A 20,602-nucleotide genomic window follows, 5' to 3' on the forward strand; every position below is an offset into this window, starting at 1 on the left:
TCAACACTGACAGCCCTGTCTTTTAACTCTGATAGCCCAAATTTTTCTTATAAAATCTTCAACTGCATTCCAATTGGTCATATTAAATTTTTTCCTTCAATACACTGTAATGACCCCAATCCAAGATAGTAGGTCTGATGATGATTATGATGAGTATCAGAAAAAGATCCTCAAAAATATATTCTTAAACTATTTACAAATCATTTGTTTGTTTTTTCTCTCTTTAGAGCCGATCACGACGATTCCGAAATTGTGGCCTATAATCGCGCCATGTTGCCAGCCTATTATGGTTTATTGCGTTTATGTTGTGAACGAAGCCGTAGTTTAACACGTCAGCTGGCCGCTCATCAAAATTTGCAATGGGCCTTCAAGAATATTACGCCGCATCCCACACAATATGCGGCCGCTGTGGATGAACTTTTCAAATTGATGACCCTATTTGCCACACGTCACATGGATGCCAGTGACCAGGAAAAACATGAAGTCACCACATTCCGTCGTACCACATTGTCAGCTTATTTAACGGGACTAGATGCCCGGGTTTCATGGGGCACATTGATTAATGCTTTTCGAATATTAGGTAAGACAGAGTATATTGATTTTTTCATTCATTAAATCATATGTGGCGTTTTGTTTCGTTTTTTTTTCTAGTTGACAATGAAGAAGATCGTCTCCTGGTCATATATAATGGTGGCTTGGAGATGTGTTTTGAGGCATTGCACACACTACATTCCATGCATCATGAGGCCACTGCCTGTCATGTCTCGGGTGACTTGCAGGAATTGTTAAGCGAAATGGTTTTACTTTTGAGCACACTGCGTTTGAGTACACGCCTCGACAGTAATGCTAGCAAAAAACAACAGCAACAATTGGAACAACAGGTGCAGCAGTTGCAACAACAGCATCAGCAATTGTTGCAAAAACAACAGGAACAATTGAAACAACAACAGCAGCAACAGTCCCAACAACAGTCGCAACAGTCTCCACAGCAAACACAACAGCAGCAAAAAGAAAAACAGCTACAGCAACAAATGCAGCAAATACAGATACAACAAATGCAACAACAATTGCAGCAACAACATTTTTTGCGTCAACATCAACAGCACACAGCTCTGTTGAAGGGTCTACCGGACGCCGTAAAACGATTGGCTACATTCTTAAATACCTACAGCCCACCGGAATTATGCTGCCTGGCCTTGGATGTACTTAAAGAGCTTGTGCGTAATCCTAATTTGGATGTAACCAGTATTTTAGCACCCATTCTACTTAATTGTCATTTGTCGGCGGCCAGTGCACCCAATGCAATTGGTCCGTTGGGTCCATACTTCCCGCGCCGAGGAGGAAAAACAACATGGCCAACTATGGCCAAAAATATGCCACGACCACCGAGACCGATGGTGCAAATGTGTATACCACACAGTGAACTGTTGCATCGCGGTGTAGACTTTGCCTATGATGCCCAGGTTGAGGCATTCTACAGGCCATATCACGATTTTCTGGATGTAATGATGAGAATGGCTGTAAATACAAATCAATTGAATGATACACTGGTTAGATTGAGCTGTTTGGCGGCCATAGAAGCAGCTCCGTTGGGTTTTAATTATTTTCCCAAATTTTGGGTTGGCATTTATAATAATAAGAGTACTAATAAGTAAGTTTTGTTAGACACATTTTACCGATTGTAAATTTATGATTAATTCTTGTATATTTTTTGTTTCTCAGATATGCGGAACTGTTGCTTAATACTCAATATTTGGTGGAATATATACATATAATACTGCGGGACTGTCGTGTCTCGTTGAGTGATCAGTATATAAGAGGATTTTTGGAAATCTACTATCCCAAGGTATAAGTAACCCCTGAAATCTCTCTATAGGCAAATTAAATCATTTTATGTTTCGATATTTTTAGGTCTCCTCCCAGTTACCCATTGCACGTCTTTTGTACTCCATTAGTTATTCCATGCATTCAAAAGAGGACTTGGATGATTTGTGCGGCGATCTTTTTGCCATAAGGGTTTTTGCCCAATGCACTGGCATACCGGCCTCAGTTCGCAAACAATTAAGGGGATCTCTTAAGGCTTTACTGTACAAAAGCGCCCGTTATCAAAAAATTGCAGAGGATGGTAAAACTAAATGCGCATATAAAAAAAATTACAAAACTCTTAACAATTTTCTTTTTGTGTCTTAGAATTATTCCCCAACAAAAAGCTGAAATTGGACACTGATGATAAAGACGATAAGGAATTGAGCAAAACTCCCATTGCAAAGGATGATGTAGACCAGCTAAACAATAAGGAACGAAACGAAAAAACCAACGCAAATGAAAACAAAAAAGATAATAATGATGATGATGAAAAAACTGCCAACACAAAACAAAAAGAAGGTGATTCTAAAATGGAGGAAGAGGAGACATTGAAGAGATGCTTAATGGAAGACAACGATATTGAGGAAGTGAAGAAGAAACCAAAAATATCTTCTGAAGAGACGGAAACAAAATCTGACAGTAAAACTGAGGAAGATCGAAACAAGGAGGCTATTAAATCACCTGTAAAGGAAAGTAAGGAATCAACAAAGGCTTGTCTTCTGGAAACACCCTCAACATCAGCGGCGGCTGCAGCTGCTGCTGCTGCCGCGGCTCTAAGTTCTGCTGCTTACGCTAGCATAAATTCTGAGAAAAACTCCACAAAGAAAACTGCCGATGAACGTCTAATGGATGAACACGAAAAACGCATTAAACTTTTGCTTACCATGGAAACGTACATCAAAAGTATTTTGATTTTAATGCAAAAAGAGGAAAGTAACTCGCCAAATACTGGTGCAAATCAAAGTGTTCTGGACGAGACCATGGAAAGTGAACAGAATACAACACCGATACCGGAGAGTAGTGATGAAGGTGGTTGTGGTGGTAATGGTGGCGGTAACAACAATAACAATTCACAAGGCAGTGCCTTTAATTGTAATTCCACAAATAGCAGTAATAATAACATCACATCCACTTCGCCAGAAAACCAGAAGGACACAAAAAACAAAGATGAGGAAATGCCAATAAACGAAGATGATGATGATGACGACGAGCATGCGAATCGAAAGAAGAAGGAACAAAAACAAAGAAATGAACTCCAATCCAATGACAATGATATTCAGAAACAACAACAACAGCAGACTGGCCAAGTGGCAACTGCAACCACCACAACTACAACGAGTACAGCGACACATACACATAAAGCGTCTAGTGATGATATTATTAATGCAAACACGGCCTCAACGTCCACGGCTGCTAGTTCGCCGCAAATTTAGTTATCGTTCAATGATTTGTTAAATATTTTGTTTTTTGGCAAAATGCTAGATTAGCAGTGCTAAGCACTTTGACTAATTTACTTTAACCTTTTGATAATTATTTTTAAATTTAGGTTGTTTATTTTCTCTTCCCCCACTCTCTCTCTCTCTCTCTCTCTCGCTGCTGAAAGTAGGCATTATTTGCAAACATATTTTCTCCAACTCAACTATCATGCTTTTTTAATTTTAATTTAAATTAAGCTTTAAGCTAATATCTTTTTTAAACAACAACAAAAAACTATTTTTTATCCTAAAATTGTTAATAATTATAATTTTTAATAATTTCTATTTTTCCTATTTTCTCCAACTATTTTTAGCTTATTTTAAGTTTCACAGAACTTCATTATATCCCAAAGTCTTTTTTTTACTTCTTTCTTTTTTGTATGTCACCCATCACAATATACCAGGTGGACAAATATTTATGTAAAGTATAAGAAGAAAAAAGATCATGTTTTTTGTAAACACAATATTTGCTTTTAAGAAGGTATTAATTTATAATTTTCTTTTTATATAAATTCATTGCCGATAAGCATTCACAATGCATTGCATAATCTGGTAAAAAGAGAAACACATTGTAGTTTTTTGTACACTATTTGCAATTGAGAAAATATTGCAAAATTTCAATTAATTAAAATTTAAAAAAAAAAGAATTTCATAAATATGGAATAATAATTGAAGACATAAACATTTTTTCTTTTGGCTAAAGAAAACGAGAGGTGTATGGCAATACGATTTGGTTATCAATTAAGAACGCAATTTAGGCAATTCAAGCTGCATTAAAAGCAACAATAATGTCAGTTCCCCAGTAACATCAAAAAATACAGCTGTGTTAAAGGGTCTACTCATGGTCATATTTTAAAACATTGGACATACTTATGGAGTTTTAACGTAATCTCTATAAAATAACAAGACCATAGAGATAAAAATGGCGGAGCACTGTCATGAGTGGAAGGATTATGGCTTTGATTGCATCCTCGTCGTTCTTTCGCTGAATTCGCCCTTCAAACACATTAACTTTGTTTTTGGTAGGACACCCCTGAGATCCACTCATCCGATTACAATTTATTTTATTTTTATTATAAAACACAAGAAAATATAAAACACCAATGTGAATTCACCGGTTACAGGATATGCAATCGAACACAATGAAAAACATCGAACACATTTCTGTTCCGAGAAACTCTTTCCAGGAAACCTTTACCAACTTCTTTTTTTTTCTTTCCCCTTAAAAATTGAGAATATAATTTTTGAAAAAAAAAAAAAAAAACAGAATGTCAATGCAAAAAACACCAAGTTTCAAATAGATTTCTTCATCCGATCCATTATGTTCACCCTGGATACATATGAATGTCTTTAGATAGAGTTGTGAAGAAAACTCCCAATAAAAGATGTTCATACCAGGATATGTTTGAGAAGACAAATTACAATGAAATCTATACCCAAACCATAGACAAATGAAAATATAGACAACGAAACGCTCTCACCGTTTATCTTCGAAAAAAATCGAATCAGCAGATGTCGTCTATATCGTTTTAGGGGTTTGAGTGGGAATATTGAAGTCACTCAATTCTAAAACGTTAAAAATAACAAAAACTGTAGGATATTTGTCAGTTGAAAATTATTTCATAATAAAAGAAATGTGAAAAGTACGTGATGACATCGAAAAATTTGGGAATATTCCAGTGAAATTCTTGAAAAACGATAAAATGTGTTTTCGAAGTCGAGTGGCTTGAACGCGTAAATCAGCATGTTGACTATGCAAAACATGATGAGAGCCACCTGGAAAAAAAGCAAAACTAACTTTTCGTTGTCTATATCTTCATTTGTCTATGCCCAAACTACGTGCATTTCCACCTATCGACGCTCACTCTCTTGTGCGATTATACAAGACATCAAAGACATCTCTTCTTCATTCCCACATTGTCCAGGGGCTCAGAATTGTCCAGGATTATGAAAAAATGCCAAGAAAAGAGGATCATACGAGGATTTCTTTGCGAAGGCTAATGCCAATGGAATATATTTCCCATCTACGGTTGATTTCTACCTACCGAAAAGTGAGTGTCTCTCATGCGGTAATACACGACATTAATACTAGAAATGCCAAGATAAGAGGATCTTCTTAAAAAAATGAAATAAATTGGATACGTTTGAGAAGACAAATGACAATGGCAAATATTTCCCACCTGTCTGTAATGTGATAATATGGGACGAATAAGCCTTATCGAGAGATCACTGGCCAGATTACCTTGTTTAATTCACTGTTGATTCCAAACCTCAGCCATTGCCAACTTGAAATAATGAAATAATGGAGCCTGTGTGTGGACGCAATATCACTAGCCCCCTAATAAATGGATAAATGCAGAGTAGAAATTCAATTGTAATATACAAATATGACCTCATATTAAAATGAGTATTCTCGCGAGATCATTTAGTAGCCGCCTATTTCCTGTGGTAACCAAAAACCAAACAAGCTGAACGAAATCTTATATTTCAAAAAGTGTTATTTTGTACACTTGAAGTCTCCCAAGTTTATGGGATTGGAATGGAATTATATACTACTGACATCTAGACAGAATTTTTGACCTGAAAAATGATGCCGTCATGGTTAAGCTAAAATTAATTATTGATCTTTGTATTAGCTTAGATCTATTTGTATATATAGCCAGATCTTTTCGGATGAGAATTTCAACAATAGCTCACCAATCACTGCTTGGTATAAATTCAATATGGAATTATAATTGAAATATAAATATATACCAAAATAAGACAATGTCCAAAATCATCAAGCCGTTTGAACACCACTCAGCCCCAATGCACTCACTACTCGCTGCCTGAAATTGGCCTAAAAGCTGGATGTCGTTAGGGACCTGGGGCAAGCATTTCGCATTCGATATCGACTAAATTTACGATCGAATTAAGTTTTGTGTATACGATAGAATCAATCCCTCTCTCGCCAGACCTTTTTCACTTGTATTTGTAATTCGAATTATTTCAGTTATAATTCAAGAATTCTAATTGTAATTCGAATTATTTCAGTTGTTACTCGATTATTTCAATTGTAATTCTAATGATTCTATTTGTATTTCGAATCATTCCATTTGTAAGTCAAATTATTTCAATTGTTTTTTTTTTTATTATAAAATGGAACAAATGGGATAATTTGAATTACTATTGGAATAATTCAAATTACAATTGAAATAATTCAAATTACAATTGCAACCATTCGAATTACAATTGAAATTCTCGAATGGTTCTCTTGACGTGAAAATTGTGAAAATTAAAAAAATGATCTGTAAGAGATTAAAAATTAAAAAATAATTTTTCATCATCAATTAATTATGCATTTAATAAAAGAATTTTTTTAATTCATTTTAATCAAGTTCAAAAACATAAATTTTTTATGAAGCCCTCAAAATTGTATTGTATATATGAAATAGGTCCCGTAGGTTTGTCCATCTTCCATTTCCCCCCATTGACAATGAAATGTTATTAATATTCATACATAATTTCTTATTTTCTTATCAAACCTAAATAACGCTGTGTTTTTATTTGTGTTTAAGTTCTATGGTTTTACTCATATTTCTTCCTATGTAAGTTAAAGAATTTCTGGCCTAAGGTCATGATTATTAAAAAAAAATGAAATGAAAAATGAACAAAAACAACCAAACGATGTTGAGAAAATATTATTTACTTACAAAATTATAATTATGAGGTATTGTGTGTGTAAAAAAAAAAACAAAAAGAAAAAAATCACATACAAAATGTAAAATAAAAAACTAACAATACTGTGTTTTCTTTATATATTTATCTCTACTTATAAATTAATATTATATAAATAAAAATTATGAAATATAATTCAAAAAGAGAATAACCCAAGGTTGTTCTTTTGGAAACAAAGAAAATGAAAAAAACAAACACACACATACATTACACTTTTAAAATAAAAACAAAAAAGTCTAATAAATATGCAAAAAAAAAAAAACAGAAATTATTAATCTATATTTATATTGCATTGTTTCTTAATGATGAATCTTAAAATTAAGTTTAATGAAAATCATTTTATTTATATCAATATATGGATAATTGCAAAGAAGTAAATAAGATTTTATAACTAACGCAAAAAAAAAACACAAATATACAAACAGAAAAAAAAAAAAAACATTACAGCAAGAAATTTACAATTTATAGTTAAAATAAACAATAATTATAAAATAACTAAATAAAAAAATACGAAATTTGCAAAAAAATGAACGTACAAGATATTTTTATGAAAAAGGGAGCTCTATTCGAAGCATTAAAATATTTACCTTAGAAAAAATTAAAAGGTACACTAAATACTTCACCATGAGATTTTTATGTTTAGCAATTTGAATAAAGCATTTAACAACTTGGATACAATATTCAACAACGGAAAAAAAGTCTTAAACAATTAAAAGACGGCGAGGATGAACAATGTATTTAATACCGCGTACAAATTATTCGATAATATTGATACAGTGAGATAAAAAAAATGCAACTAACTTCAGATTGCTGTCATTTCTAAGCCACTCGTCCTACAGCTATTAAAATCATTCCAGTGACAGCTCATTATATTGTTTACAAGCGTACAAAAGCGTTTTGGTGAGAATTTTCCAGAAAAAAAGTTATTCGTGATGGAGTTCAAGCGATGGAGACAAGTGGCTATCGTTAGAGCACTCCAGCATTTAAATGCGAATAAATTTTTTGTGTCTCGTACCATCGCTCTTTACCGTGATACTGGTAGCGTAGCCCAACGTCAAGGAAATGGACGGAAGAAAACAGCAACGTCAGTAGAAATGGTTCGAAAAGTAAAGAAGCGACTTGATCGAAAACCCCGCAGCAGTGGCCGACAAATGGCTCGTGAGCTGAACATATCACAATATTCCATTCGGCAAATATTGAAAAATAAGCTCGGTGTAAAGCCATTGAAATTACAAAAAGTGCAAAAACTTACTCCGCAACAAAAAAAAATAGTCTCAAAAGAGCTAAACGGTTGCTTCGCTTGGCCGAAAGTGGTGAACTGCCGAATTTGGTTTTCTCCGATGAGAACACATTAGTTGTCCAGCAGTTTTTAAACAAACAAAATTATCGTGTTCACTTACCAAAGAGGTCAGCTGAAAATGTCCCCCACCAGAACTCAAGCGCCGGCCATGGTGATGGTGTGGGCCGCCATAACAGCCGATGGTCGTTCTCCGCTCGTATTAATCGACCGTGGCATCAGAATAAATGCCGAAAATTATCGAGAAAATATTCTTGAGGGTGTATTAAAGCGATCGGCATGCAAACATTTTGGTCGCAGACCTTGGACATTCCAACAGGACTTAGAACCAACGCACTCAGCACCCGCCAAGAATCGCTACAAAAGGAGATTCCTCGCGTCATTTCCAGCGCACAATGGCCACCAAAATCTCCGGATACCAATCCGTTGGACTATTGTGTCTAGAGTATTTTGGAAAGCATTTGGAATGTGAAGGTTTCATTGGCCATAGAAGGCCATATCCTAAAATTTGATGCTATTTCCGACATTTTTTGCAACAATTTGAAAAATGTGGCGTTTGACTTTGTTGCAGTTGTATCTCACCCTGTAGAAGAGGTAAGTTCCCCTATCTTCCAATTTATTTGAATTCCTTTTTTAGCTCTAATTTCTGAGGAGCAAAGATAACAAGTTAAAGTCAAATGGAATAAAATATGAAACCAAGACCTGCGAAACAATTACAATTACGTGGACCTTAATTAAAATGGCTTCGGCATAATTAGAATTAAAAATACCAAAGATTGAAAATAGACTAACGATGGTATAAAATATTCCAAGGATTAATATCAAATTCCAAGGCTCTATATTAAAACTGTCATAATATAGCTCAAAATATTTGGGTCTATTTGTGCATTTTTGGGTCATAAATAATGTTAAGTCTAGAAAATCCAAAAACTTTTCGTAGTTTTGATATATTCTGTAATTTTTCTGATAATATTAAGTTGACACATTTCGTTTGTTCAGAGACTCATATGGACATTTGATTTAGATTATTTCTTTTTCACTTTTCCTAAAAAAAATTGTATTAAGGTAATTTTTGGCTCAGATTGGAAATGGTTTAAATTTATTCATCAATAATTACCAAAGTGGAAATTTTTTCCTAAAAGCTTGTGGAACCCCATTTTATTTAACTTAATTATTTTTGAATGCTTCATTATATGGGTCTAGATGTTTTTTTTCTATGAAACTACAAAAAGATAAATACTTCGAGTTTTGCCTTGTTAAGGCGAAGATCATATGTTTTATGATTTAAGTGTTTGTTTTCTCTTTCGAGACGAGCTTAATGATCTGAAATTTGCAGTGAAATGGAAAGCCAGATAGACACTATCACACACTCACCACTATGCGACGCGTTTCGCCGTTGGTTAAGCGGCTCATCAGGCATATTTGATGTGGATGATGGCTTACAAGGGCCGTTCTCTGGAAAGTAGTATATATTTCGAACTTATTGCAAATTAGCATATGCGAATTATACACTAGAAACTCTCCAGGTTCGACTCAAGTTCTATTGGCAGATCTTGAGTCGAACCTGGAGAGTTTCTAGTGTATAATTCGCATATGCTAATTTGCAATAAGTTCGAAATATATACTACTTTCCAGAGAACGGCCCTTGTAAGCCATCATCCACATCAAATATGCCTGATGAGCCGCTTAACCAACGGCGAAACGCGTCGCATAGTGGTGAGTGTGTCATAGTGTCTATCTGGCTTTCCTTTTCACTGCAAATTTCAGATCATTAAGCTCGTCTCGAAAGAGAAAACAAACACTTAAATCATAAAACATATGATCTTCGCCTTAACAAGGCAAAACTCAAAAATTCAGCCGAGCCTGGCTGTGGGATTTGAACCGCGGACCTCTGTGTGCAGCCAACTAGAAGTTGCCGTCTCTACGTTCTGAGCCATTAACCCGTCTTCCTAAAGCAGCACTAAAACAAGTGTATGCATTGGAAGCAATGTAGTTGTTGTGGACAAAAAATCCATCACTACAAAAACAAAACGTTGCTGTGAAAAAGATCTGCCAATAGAACTTGAGTCGAACCTGGAGAGTTTCTAGTGTATAATTCGCATATGCTAATTTGCAATAAGTTCGAAATATATACTACTTTCCAGAGAACGGCCCTTGTAAGCCATCATCCACATCAAATATGCCTGATGAGCCGCTTAACCAACGGCGAAACGCGTCGCATAGTGGTGAGTGTGTGATAGTGTCTATCTGGCTTTCCTTTTCACTGCAAATTTCAGATCATTAAGCTCGTCTCGAAAGAGAAAACAAACACATAAATACTTCCTTTATAAAATTTTTCATTTGCATTTCTATCCTTTATAAAAGTTTACGTTTCACATTTTCATAGAACATGAATTGAGCACATGGACTTTAAATTCTAAGCATTTCTAGAAAACCAAAAGTATCTCAGAAATTATATGAATTTATTGGTAAATTGAGTACTGCATATATTTTTGTGGAATAAGATAACTCCTAAAATATCCTCTATTCCTCCTCTAACAAACAGTGAAAATTTGACAAACAAAGCTCCATTCGCTTCTAAGATAAAACGATTTGCAATTGGCCATTATTTTTCCAACATTTCATTCAAGTTTTGATTTATAAATCAATGAAAATGTAAAGCATAGTTTTAGGCATTTCATTTATTATGAACTTTATTTGACTTTAATAAAGCGCCCTAAAATATTCTCAACTACGTTTAACATTCAACAAAATATTGGGCAGGAGATCTGGCAACATTGTTGCAATGACTGCTATTGGAAAATGTAAAATGACTGTGTGAGCCATGTTGCGGTAACAGGCAACCAGCACCGACAAGCAGCTATATTTGGACTGAAGAAAAATTTCAAATGGTCATATCTCGGCAATGGATTGAGATATTTTTGTGAAATTTTCACGAATAGATAGGAAAAATATTAATGATTTATAGTATGTACTTTAAAAGAATGATCGAGCTAGAACAAGTGCTTATTTTATTAATAATGGTAATCATTTCCATTTCAATAAAATTAACTGGAATTTATTTTTTTTCAAATTTTGTAGATGTATTTTTTTATGAAAGAAAATTAATTACACTAATTTGCTTTGCATTTCTTAAAGTAAACATCAAAAAGTAGAGCTTTAGGTTACATTATAGGGCGCGCAATTAGTTTTTTGAGTTCATCCTGAAGACGAAGGGTTTTAAGAGAGGGATAGCAGAAGATACTTATTAACGATGCTTATCGAGGTGTTGAAGCCGGTCATTTATAGTATTCAATACGAGCTTTATTTCACGTTTCAGAGAAGAGAGCGACCTTTAAAGTAAAATGTCTGTAATTTTTTCGACTTTCCTGGATTAGTTATTCTGTATCAAATGATCGAGTGGCATATGATGGTTTTAATGAGTGATCAAAAATGCTAAAAATACAGGGTGAGATAAAAAAACTACAACAAAGTCAAACGCCATCATTTTTACATTTTTTTAATTTTATTGAATGAAAGCAAAAATGTCATCATCAAATTTTAGAATAGGTTTAGATTTGTTCGAATTGGTCACCTTTTGCACGAATTATGGCCTTCAAACGGTCAATGAAATCGTCACACGCTGCCCGAATGTTGCTCTGCGGTATTTTGGCCCATTCCCGGCGAAGCGCTTGCTTGAGGTGATCGACATTTTGGTATTTTTTAGTGTCAACCTTGCTTTCCAAAATACTCCAGACACAATAGTCCAACGGATTGGTATCCGCAGATTTTGGTGGCCATTGTGCGCTGGAAATGAAGCGAAGCAGTTCACCACTTTCGGCCAAGCGAAGCAATTCTTTAGCTCTTTTGAGTCTAGTTTCTTTCTGTTGCGGTGTAAGTTCTTGCACTTTTTGGAATTTCAATTGAATTTCATTTTTCAATTTTTGCCGAACGATAGGCACTTGTGGTTCTCCAGCCAAATATAAAGAAATCACACTATCACGCTTAAATTCCATCACGAATAACTTTTTTTCTGAAAATTCTCACCATAATGTTTTTGTACGCTTATAAACAATATATGAGCTGTCACTGGAATATTTTTAACAGCTGTCGGATGAGTGGCTTGTAAATGACAGCAGTCTGAAGTTGGTTGCAGTTTCATCATCTCACCCTGTATAGGGCCAAGTTTTCGCATATGAGGACATCTCCCTATTTTAGTTATTTCGGTGGTTTTTGGTCATATTTTCCAATAAATTTGTCTTTAACATAGGTTCTTAGGGATGGAAAACCTCTTAGCAGAGAATTTCAATGTATGAACATGTTTCCAAGTAGCCTCTATTTTTTGGCTATATTGGACACTATCATTTTTATACCCTCCAGCATACTATGGAGGGTATATTCATTTTGTCATTCCGTTTGTAACTCATCGAAATAATGACCCAACAAAGTATATATTCTTGATCAGCGTAAAATTCTAAGACGATTTAGCCATGTCCGTCTATCTGTCTGTCTGTTGTAATCACGCTATCTTTCGAACGGATTGAGATAGAAGGCTAAAATTTTGCACACATGTTTATTTTTCCAGTAGGCAGGTTAAGTTCATAAATGGGACTTGTAGGTCCACGTTTTCATATAGCCCCCATATAAAGGTACCTCCCGATATTCGGTATTTTGATGATATTAGCGACATTATTCACCAGAATTGTTTCAAATTGGGTTTTTGAAGTTCGTAATGGATACTACAGCCTAAGACAGAAAATTGTCTGTGCAGGTCCTCGTCTTCGTATAACCCCCATATAACTGTACCTCCCTATATTCGGTATTTTGATGATTTTAGCGACATTATTCACCGAAATTGCTTCAAATTTGATATTTGAAGTTCCAAACGGATAGTACAGCCTAAGACAGAAAAATTACTGTGCAGGTCCACGTCTTCGTATAGCCCCCATATAACGGTACCTCCCAATATTCGGTATTTTGATGATTTTACCGACATTATTCACCGGAATTGTTTCAAATTTGGCGTTTGAAGTTCGAAATGGATACTACAGCCTGAGACAGAAAATTGTCTGTGCAAGTCCACGTCTTCGTATGTGGACGATTTTAGGTACAATACTCACCGAAATTGTTTGAGATGTCGTATTTGAAGTACATCATGGAAGCTACAGCCTGTGACAGAAAATTGTCTATGCAGGCCCAGGTTTTCGTAAAGCTTCTATATAACGGTACATCCCTATGTGCGTTATTTTCATGATTTTGGCCACATTATTCACCGTTTATTTCAAGTTTCGAATTTGAATATGGTAATGGCTTGTGACAAACAATGCCTACGTAGGTGCACGTCGTACAGGCCCTAATATAACGGCTATATTCGGTATTTTAAAAATGTTAACAGAATTTTTGGCGAATGTTATCTTTTTCGAAAATTTTCAAATTCGTTCTAAATGGTGGAGGGTATTCAAAGTTCGGTCCGGCCGCTGCTTTTTTACTTGTCTTTTCTTAAAAAATCATAAATAAGTAAATCGATTAAATTTGGCACTCAATGCGGTGCCCAATTTTTTCTTATATATTTATTTAGGTGTAAGTCATGGTATAGCCCTAATTGATTTAGCTTTAACTTGGTTTCTCAGGGCGTTTTTTGGAGTAAAGCCGCCAACTTCATAAATTTGTCTAGAGTCTTGGACACTATCAGCTTTTTTTTTTGTTAAACGTATAAATGAGTGATGTTTTCAATTTGGCGCCCAATGTGGGCACAATTTTTTACTTATTTATATATAAAGTTTTCTTGTAGCCCTTATATAAATAAATCTGATTTTAGTTATTTTGGGGAGTCTTCACCATATTTTCCAATAATTTTTCTCAAAGTTGGTTTCTCAGGCTGAAGGATACCTCTTGCAGTAAATTTAAATATAAGACTATGTTTCGGAGTAGATCCACTGTCTCTAATTTTTTGAAGATCTTGAACATTATCAGACATTTTTCTTTTCTATTAAAAGTATGATTGGTTTAAATTTGGCGTCCAATGCGTGCAGGATTTTTTTACTTATCTATTTTTATGATTTTAGTTATTTTGAGGAGTCTTGACCAAATTTTCCAATCGATTTGGCTTTAAGTTGGTTTCACAGGGCGTAGAAGACCTCTTCGCAGTTAATTGAAATGTAAGGCTATGTTTTGGAGTAGAGCAGCTTTCTCCATTTTTTTTTTTTGAAGATGGAAGATGAATTGGGCACTATTAGACATTTTTCTTTACCTTAAAAAGGACAAAAAGACGATACTTGAAATTTGGCGCCCAATGCGGAGTGATTTTTTGTACTTATTATTTTGTTTACTTTGCGTACATTTATTGGGAGAAGAGAAATTTATTACAAAATTCTGTTTCCTGATTTCTTTCAAGGAAGTTTTCATCATATTTTGCAGCGCATTTTCGAGGAGCCTTGACCATGTTTTCCATTCTATTGGTCTTTTACTTGGTTCTCAGGGCGTATAACACCTTTTCGCAGTAAATTTCAGCGTGAGACCATTTGGCGCCCAATGCGGAGCAGATTTTTTTAATTATTATTCTGAATACTTCACGGTTCTCTGTTTTATCTACTGAAAATTTTGATCCCAAACCCGGTTTTAGTGATACGAGAACTTAAGGAAATCGTGACATATAAATTACCTGTTGATTATCACAACCGTTACATAGCTTTATTGTTATCGATAACGAACGATGACTATTTAAAAAGCGGTCATGCGCAATTCAGATAATAAAATAATTTTCACAAAGTATAGCAGCAAAAAAGAACACCGACAAAGTACCACATTTTTGTATTCCACAATCAGAAAGACTAATTCTTAAAAAAAATGCCTTGCAAAGGATGTGAAAAAGGTAAAAATATTTAATAATAATTTTTAATAACGAAAACAAAATTATTATCTGTTTTTTTGATAGACTGCAAATGCACTACAGCAAAGTGCGATGAACGCTGCAAATGTGCCAAGGATAATAAATGTAATTGTATGAATGGTGACAAGGAGGCAGCAGCTACTGGAAAATCTTGCTGTAGCAAGCAAACTAAAAGTGACTAAGTTAATGGTGAATTGGAGAAATTTTTACATCTATCATCTTTATAGAAAATATTGAAAAATAAATGTGAATTAAAAAGGTGATGCAGAAGGATTTTCAATAGCAAAGAAAAGAGGAAATATTAAATTTTCTTGTGGAAATTTTGGGTTAAGAAACTATAATGTCTTTGGTAGGTGGTCAGAGTGTCCTTGTTTCAGCGAGTAATTCTGCCAATAGGGGCGTAACTTAGGGATCAGTGCGCTTATCCTTTTGATACCCTCCAACATACATGGTATGGAACGATAGGCACTTGTGGTTCTCCAGCCAAATATAAAGAAATCACACTATCACGCTTAAATTCCATCACGAATAACTTTTTTTCTGAAAATTCTCACCATAATGTTTTTGTACGCTTATAAACAATATATGAGCTGTCACTGGAATATTTTTAACAGCTGTCGGATGAGTGGCTTGTAAATGACAGCAGTCTGAAGTTGGTTGCAGTTTCATCATCTCACCCTGTATAGGGCCAAGTTTTCGCATATGAGGACATCTCCCTATTTTAGTTATTTCGGTGGTTTTTGGTCATATTTTCCAATAAATTTGTCTTTAACATAGGTTCTTAGGGATGGAAAACCTCTTAGCAGAGAATTTCAATGTATGAACATGTTTCCAAGTAGCCTCTATTTTTTGGCTATATTGGACACTATCATTTTTATACCCTCCAGCATACTATGGAGGGTATATTCATTTTGTCATTCCGTTTGTAACTCATCGAAATAATGACCCAACAAAGTATATATTCTTGATCAGCGTAAAATTCTAAGACGATTTAGCCATGTCCGTCTATCTGTCTGTCTGTTGTAATCACGCTATCTTTCGAACGGATTGAGATAGAAGGCTAAAATTTTGCACACATGTTTATTTTTCCAGTAGGCAGGTTAAGTTCATAAATGGGACTTGTAGGTCCACGTTTTCATATAGCCCCCATATAAAGGTACCTCCCGATATTCGGTATTTTGATGATATTAGCGACATTATTCACCAGAATTGTTTCAAATTGGGTTTTTGAAGTTCGTAATGGATACTACAGCCTAAGACAGAAAATTGTCTGTGCAGGTCCTCGTCTTCGTATAACCCCCATATAACTGTACCTCCCTATATTCGGTATTTTGATGATTTTAGCGACATTATTCACCGAAATTGCTTCAAATTTGATATTTGAAGTTCCAAACGGATAGTACAGCCTAAGACAGAAAAATTACTGTGCAGGTCCACGTCTTCGTATAGCCCCCATATAACGGTACCTCCCAATATTCGGTATTTTGATGATTTTACCGACATTATTCACCGGAATTGTTTCAAATTTGGCGTTTGAAGTTCGAAATGGATACTACAGCCTGAGACAGAAAATTGTCTGTGCAAGTCCACGTCTTCGTATGTGGACGATTTTAGGTACAATACTCACCGAAATTGTTTGAGATGTCGTATTTGAAGTACATCATGGAAGCTACAGCCTGTGACAGAAAATTGTCTATGCAGGCCCAGGTTTTCGTAAAGCTTCTATATAACGGTACATCCCTATGTGCGTTATTTTCATGATTTTGGCCACATTATTCACCGTTTATTTCAAGTTTCGAATTTGAATATGGTAATGGCTTGTGACAAACAATGCCTACGTAGGTGCACGTCGTACAGGCCCTAATATAACGGCTATATTCGGTATTTTAAAAATGTTAACAGAATTTTTGGCGAATGTTATCTTTTTCGAAAATTTTCAAATTCGTTCTAAATGGTGGAGGGTATTCAAAGTTCGGTCCGGCCGCTGCTTTTTTACTTGTCTTTTCTTAAAAAATCATAAATAAGTAAATCGATTAAATTTGGCACTCAATGCGGTGCCCAATTTTTTCTTATATATTTATTTAGGTGTAAGTCATGGTATAGCCCTAATTGATTTAGCTTTAACTTGGTTTCTCAGGGCGTTTTTTGGAGTAAAGCCGCCAACTTCATAAATTTGTCTAGAGTCTTGGACACTATCAGCTTTTTTTTTTGTTAAACGTATAAATGAGTGATGTTTTCAATTTGGCGCCCAATGTGGGCACAATTTTTTACTTATTTATATATAAAGTTTTCTTGTAGCCCTTATATAAATAAATCTGATTTTAGTTATTTTGGGGAGTCTTCACCATATTTTCCAATAATTTTTCTCAAAGTTGGTTTCTCAGGCTGAAGGATACCTCTTGCAGTAAATTTAAATATAAGACTATGTTTCGGAGTAGATCCACTGTCTCTAATTTTTTGAAGATCTTGAACATTATCAGACATTTTTCTTTTCTATTAAAAGTATGATTGGTTTAAATTTGGCGTCCAATGCGTGCAGGATTTTTTTACTTATCTATTTTTATGATTTTAGTTATTTTGAGGAGTCTTGACCAAATTTTCCAATCGATTTGGCTTTAAGTTGGTTTCACAGGGCGTAGAAGACCTCTTCGCAGTTAATTGAAATGTAAGGCTATGTTTTGGAGTAGAGCAGCTTTCTCCATTTTTTTTTTTTGAAGATGGAAGATGAATTGGGCACTATTAGACATTTTTCTTTACCTTAAAAAGGACAAAAAGACGATACTTGAAATTTGGCGCCCAATGCGGAGTGATTTTTTGTACTTATTATTTTGTTTACTTTGCGTACATTTATTGGGAGAAGAGAAATTTATTACAAAATTCTGTTTCCTGATTTCTTTCAAGGAAGTTTTCATCATATTTTGCAGCGCATTTTCGAGGAGCCTTGACCATGTTTTCCATTCTATTGGTCTTTTACTTGGTTCTCAGGGCGTATAACACCTTTTCGCAGTAAATTTCAGCGTGAGACCATTTGGCGCCCAATGCGGAGCAGATTTTTTTAATTATTATTCTGAATACTTCACGGTTCTCTGTTTTATCTACTGAAAATTTTGATCCCAAACCCGGTTTTAGTGATACGAGAACTTAAGGAAATCGTGACATATAAATTACCTGTTGATTATCACAACCGTTACATAGCTTTATTGTTATCGATAACGAACGATGACTATTTAAAAAGCGGTCATGCGCAATTCAGATAATAAAATAATTTTCACAAAGTATAGCAGCAAAAAAGAACACCGACAAAGTACCACATTTTTGTATTCCACAATCAGAAAGACTAATTCTTAAAAAAAATGCCTTGCAAAGGATGTGAAAAAGGTAAAAATATTTAATAATAATTTTTAATAACGAAAACAAAATTATTATCTGTTTTTTTGATAGACTGCAAATGCACTACAGCAAAGTGCGATGAACGCTGCAAATGTGCCAAGGATAATAAATGTAATTGTATGAATGGTGACAAGGAGGCAGCAGCTACTGGAAAATCTTGCTGTAGCAAGCAAACTAAAAGTGACTAAGTTAATGGTGAATTGGAGAAATTTTTACATCTATCATCTTTATAGAAAATATTGAAAAATAAATGTGAATTAAAAAGGTGATGCAGAAGGATTTTCAATAGCAAAGAAAAGAGGAAATATTAAATTTTCTTGTGGAAATTTTGGGTTAAGAAACTATAATGTCTTTGGTAGGTGGTCAGAGTGTCCTTGTTTCAGCGAGTAATTCTGCCAATAGGGGCGTAACTTAGGGATCAGTGCGCTTATCCTTTTGATACCCTCCAACATACATGGTATGGAGGGTATATTAAGTTCATCATTCCGTTTGTAACTCAGCGAAATAATAATTTTAGGCCGATCAAATTATATATATTCTTGATCAACGTAAAATTCTAAGACGATTAAGCCCTGTTCGTCCGTCTGTTGAAATCACGCTACAGTCAGATAGGAAGCTAAAATTTTGCACAGATCTGTCTTTTGTCTGCAGGCAGGTCTAGTTCGAAGATGGGCTATATCGGCCCACGATATCGTATAGCCCCCATATAACGGTACCCCCGATATTCGGTATTTTGATGAGTTTAGCCACATTATTCAATGGAATTGTCTGAAATTGTACACAAGGAATTCTTTATGAGTACTTTACCCCCTAACAGAGAATAGTCTATATAGGTCCACGATATCTTATAGACCCCATATTCGGTATTTTCACGATTTTAGCCACATGGAATTGTCTGAAATTGTACACAAGGAGTTCCTTTTGAGTACTTTATCCCCTCGAAGAGAATTGTCTATATATAGGGCACGATATCGTATAGCCCCCATATATAACGGCACCTTCCGATATTTGGCATTTTCATGATTTTAGCCACATTTTTCAATGGAATTGTCCTAAAATCCACACAAGGAGTTCCTTGGGCGTACTTTATCTCCTGGAAGAGAATTATCTGTATAGGTTCACGATATCGCATGGCCCCCATATAAGGGTACACTCCCCCCATATTCGGACTTTTATGATTTTAGCCACAATTTTCAATGTCTTAAAATCCACACAAGGGGTTCCTTCTGAGTACTTTACCCCTTAGAAGAGAATGGTCTAAATAGGTCCACGTTTTAGTATAGTGCCCATATAACGGTACCCTCAGATATTTGGTATTTTCACGATTCTTGCGACATTATTCACCGGAATCATTTCAAATTTCGTATATAAAGTTCGGAACCGTTACTATAGCCTATGGCACAAATTATTTTATGCAGGACCACGTCTTCGTATAGCCTCCATATAGCGGTTTTCATTCGAGCGGTATTTTTCAACAGAATTTTTTGGAAATTTTTCAAGTTTCTTTCAAATGGTGTAGGGTATAAAAAGTTCGGCTTTAAATGTTAAAAATTATATAGAGGACCTTTGTAGGCGACCTTAAACTCTTCTAAATTCGTCTTTTATAGACGACCTCAAAATCGTCTTTGTAGACCTTAAGTCGTCTTGATTGTCCCTAAAGGCGTCTTTATACACAACCTTAAACCAACATTAAACACGTCCTTATCCACGACCCTATCGTCGAACACAAAGTCGTCTTCTCTATATTTTTGAAGATCTCGGACTTTATCACCCATTTTCCTTTTCTTTTAGAAGTATGATTAAGTGATGGTTTAAATTTGGTATTTTCATGATTCTTGCGACATTATTCACCGGAATCATTTCAAATTTCGTATATAAAGTTCCGAACCATTACTACAGCCTATGACACAAATTATTTTATGCAGGACCACGTCTTCGTATAGCCTCCATATAGCGGTTTTCATTCAAGCGGGATTTTTCGACAGAATT

The 20,602-nt window shown here is 34.9% G+C and overlaps 1 protein-coding gene and 2 long non-coding RNA genes across 3 annotated transcripts in view; all 3 read left to right on the plus strand.

Moving 5' to 3' along the window:
• The window catches only part of LOC101896833 (ubiquitin carboxyl-terminal hydrolase puf), a 28,836-nt gene extending 21,361 nt beyond the window's left edge, over positions 1-7,475 (plus strand). The window contains exons 21-25 of the mRNA XM_059118972.1: positions 228-580; positions 652-1,651; positions 1,723-1,846; positions 1,912-2,125; positions 2,191-7,475. Coding sequence (XP_058974955.1) covers positions 228-580; positions 652-1,651; positions 1,723-1,846; positions 1,912-2,125; positions 2,191-3,299 — 2,800 coding nt within the window. The 3' untranslated portion in view covers positions 3,300-7,475. The remainder of the gene's footprint in view (positions 1-227; positions 581-651; positions 1,652-1,722; positions 1,847-1,911; positions 2,126-2,190) is intronic.
• Positions 7,476-15,002: 7,527 nt separating this feature from the next.
• LOC131802455 (uncharacterized) lies at positions 15,003-15,486 on the plus strand. The gene is made up of 2 exons (XR_009342210.1): positions 15,003-15,205; positions 15,269-15,486. It is a non-coding gene; the product is annotated as an uncharacterized LOC131802455 (long non-coding RNA).
• Positions 15,487-18,398: 2,912 nt separating this feature from the next.
• LOC131802477 (uncharacterized) lies at positions 18,399-18,882 on the plus strand. Its single transcript, XR_009342232.1, has 2 exons — positions 18,399-18,601; positions 18,665-18,882. It is a non-coding gene; the product is annotated as an uncharacterized LOC131802477 (long non-coding RNA).
• Positions 18,883-20,602: the final 1,720 nt, after the last annotated feature.

This window comes from Musca domestica, unplaced genomic scaffold (genome assembly GCF_030504385.1).
Source record: "Musca domestica strain aabys unplaced genomic scaffold, Musca_domestica.polishedcontigs.V.1.1 1, whole genome shotgun sequence".
NCBI classification, from domain to species: Eukaryota; Metazoa; Arthropoda; class Insecta; order Diptera; family Muscidae; genus Musca; species Musca domestica.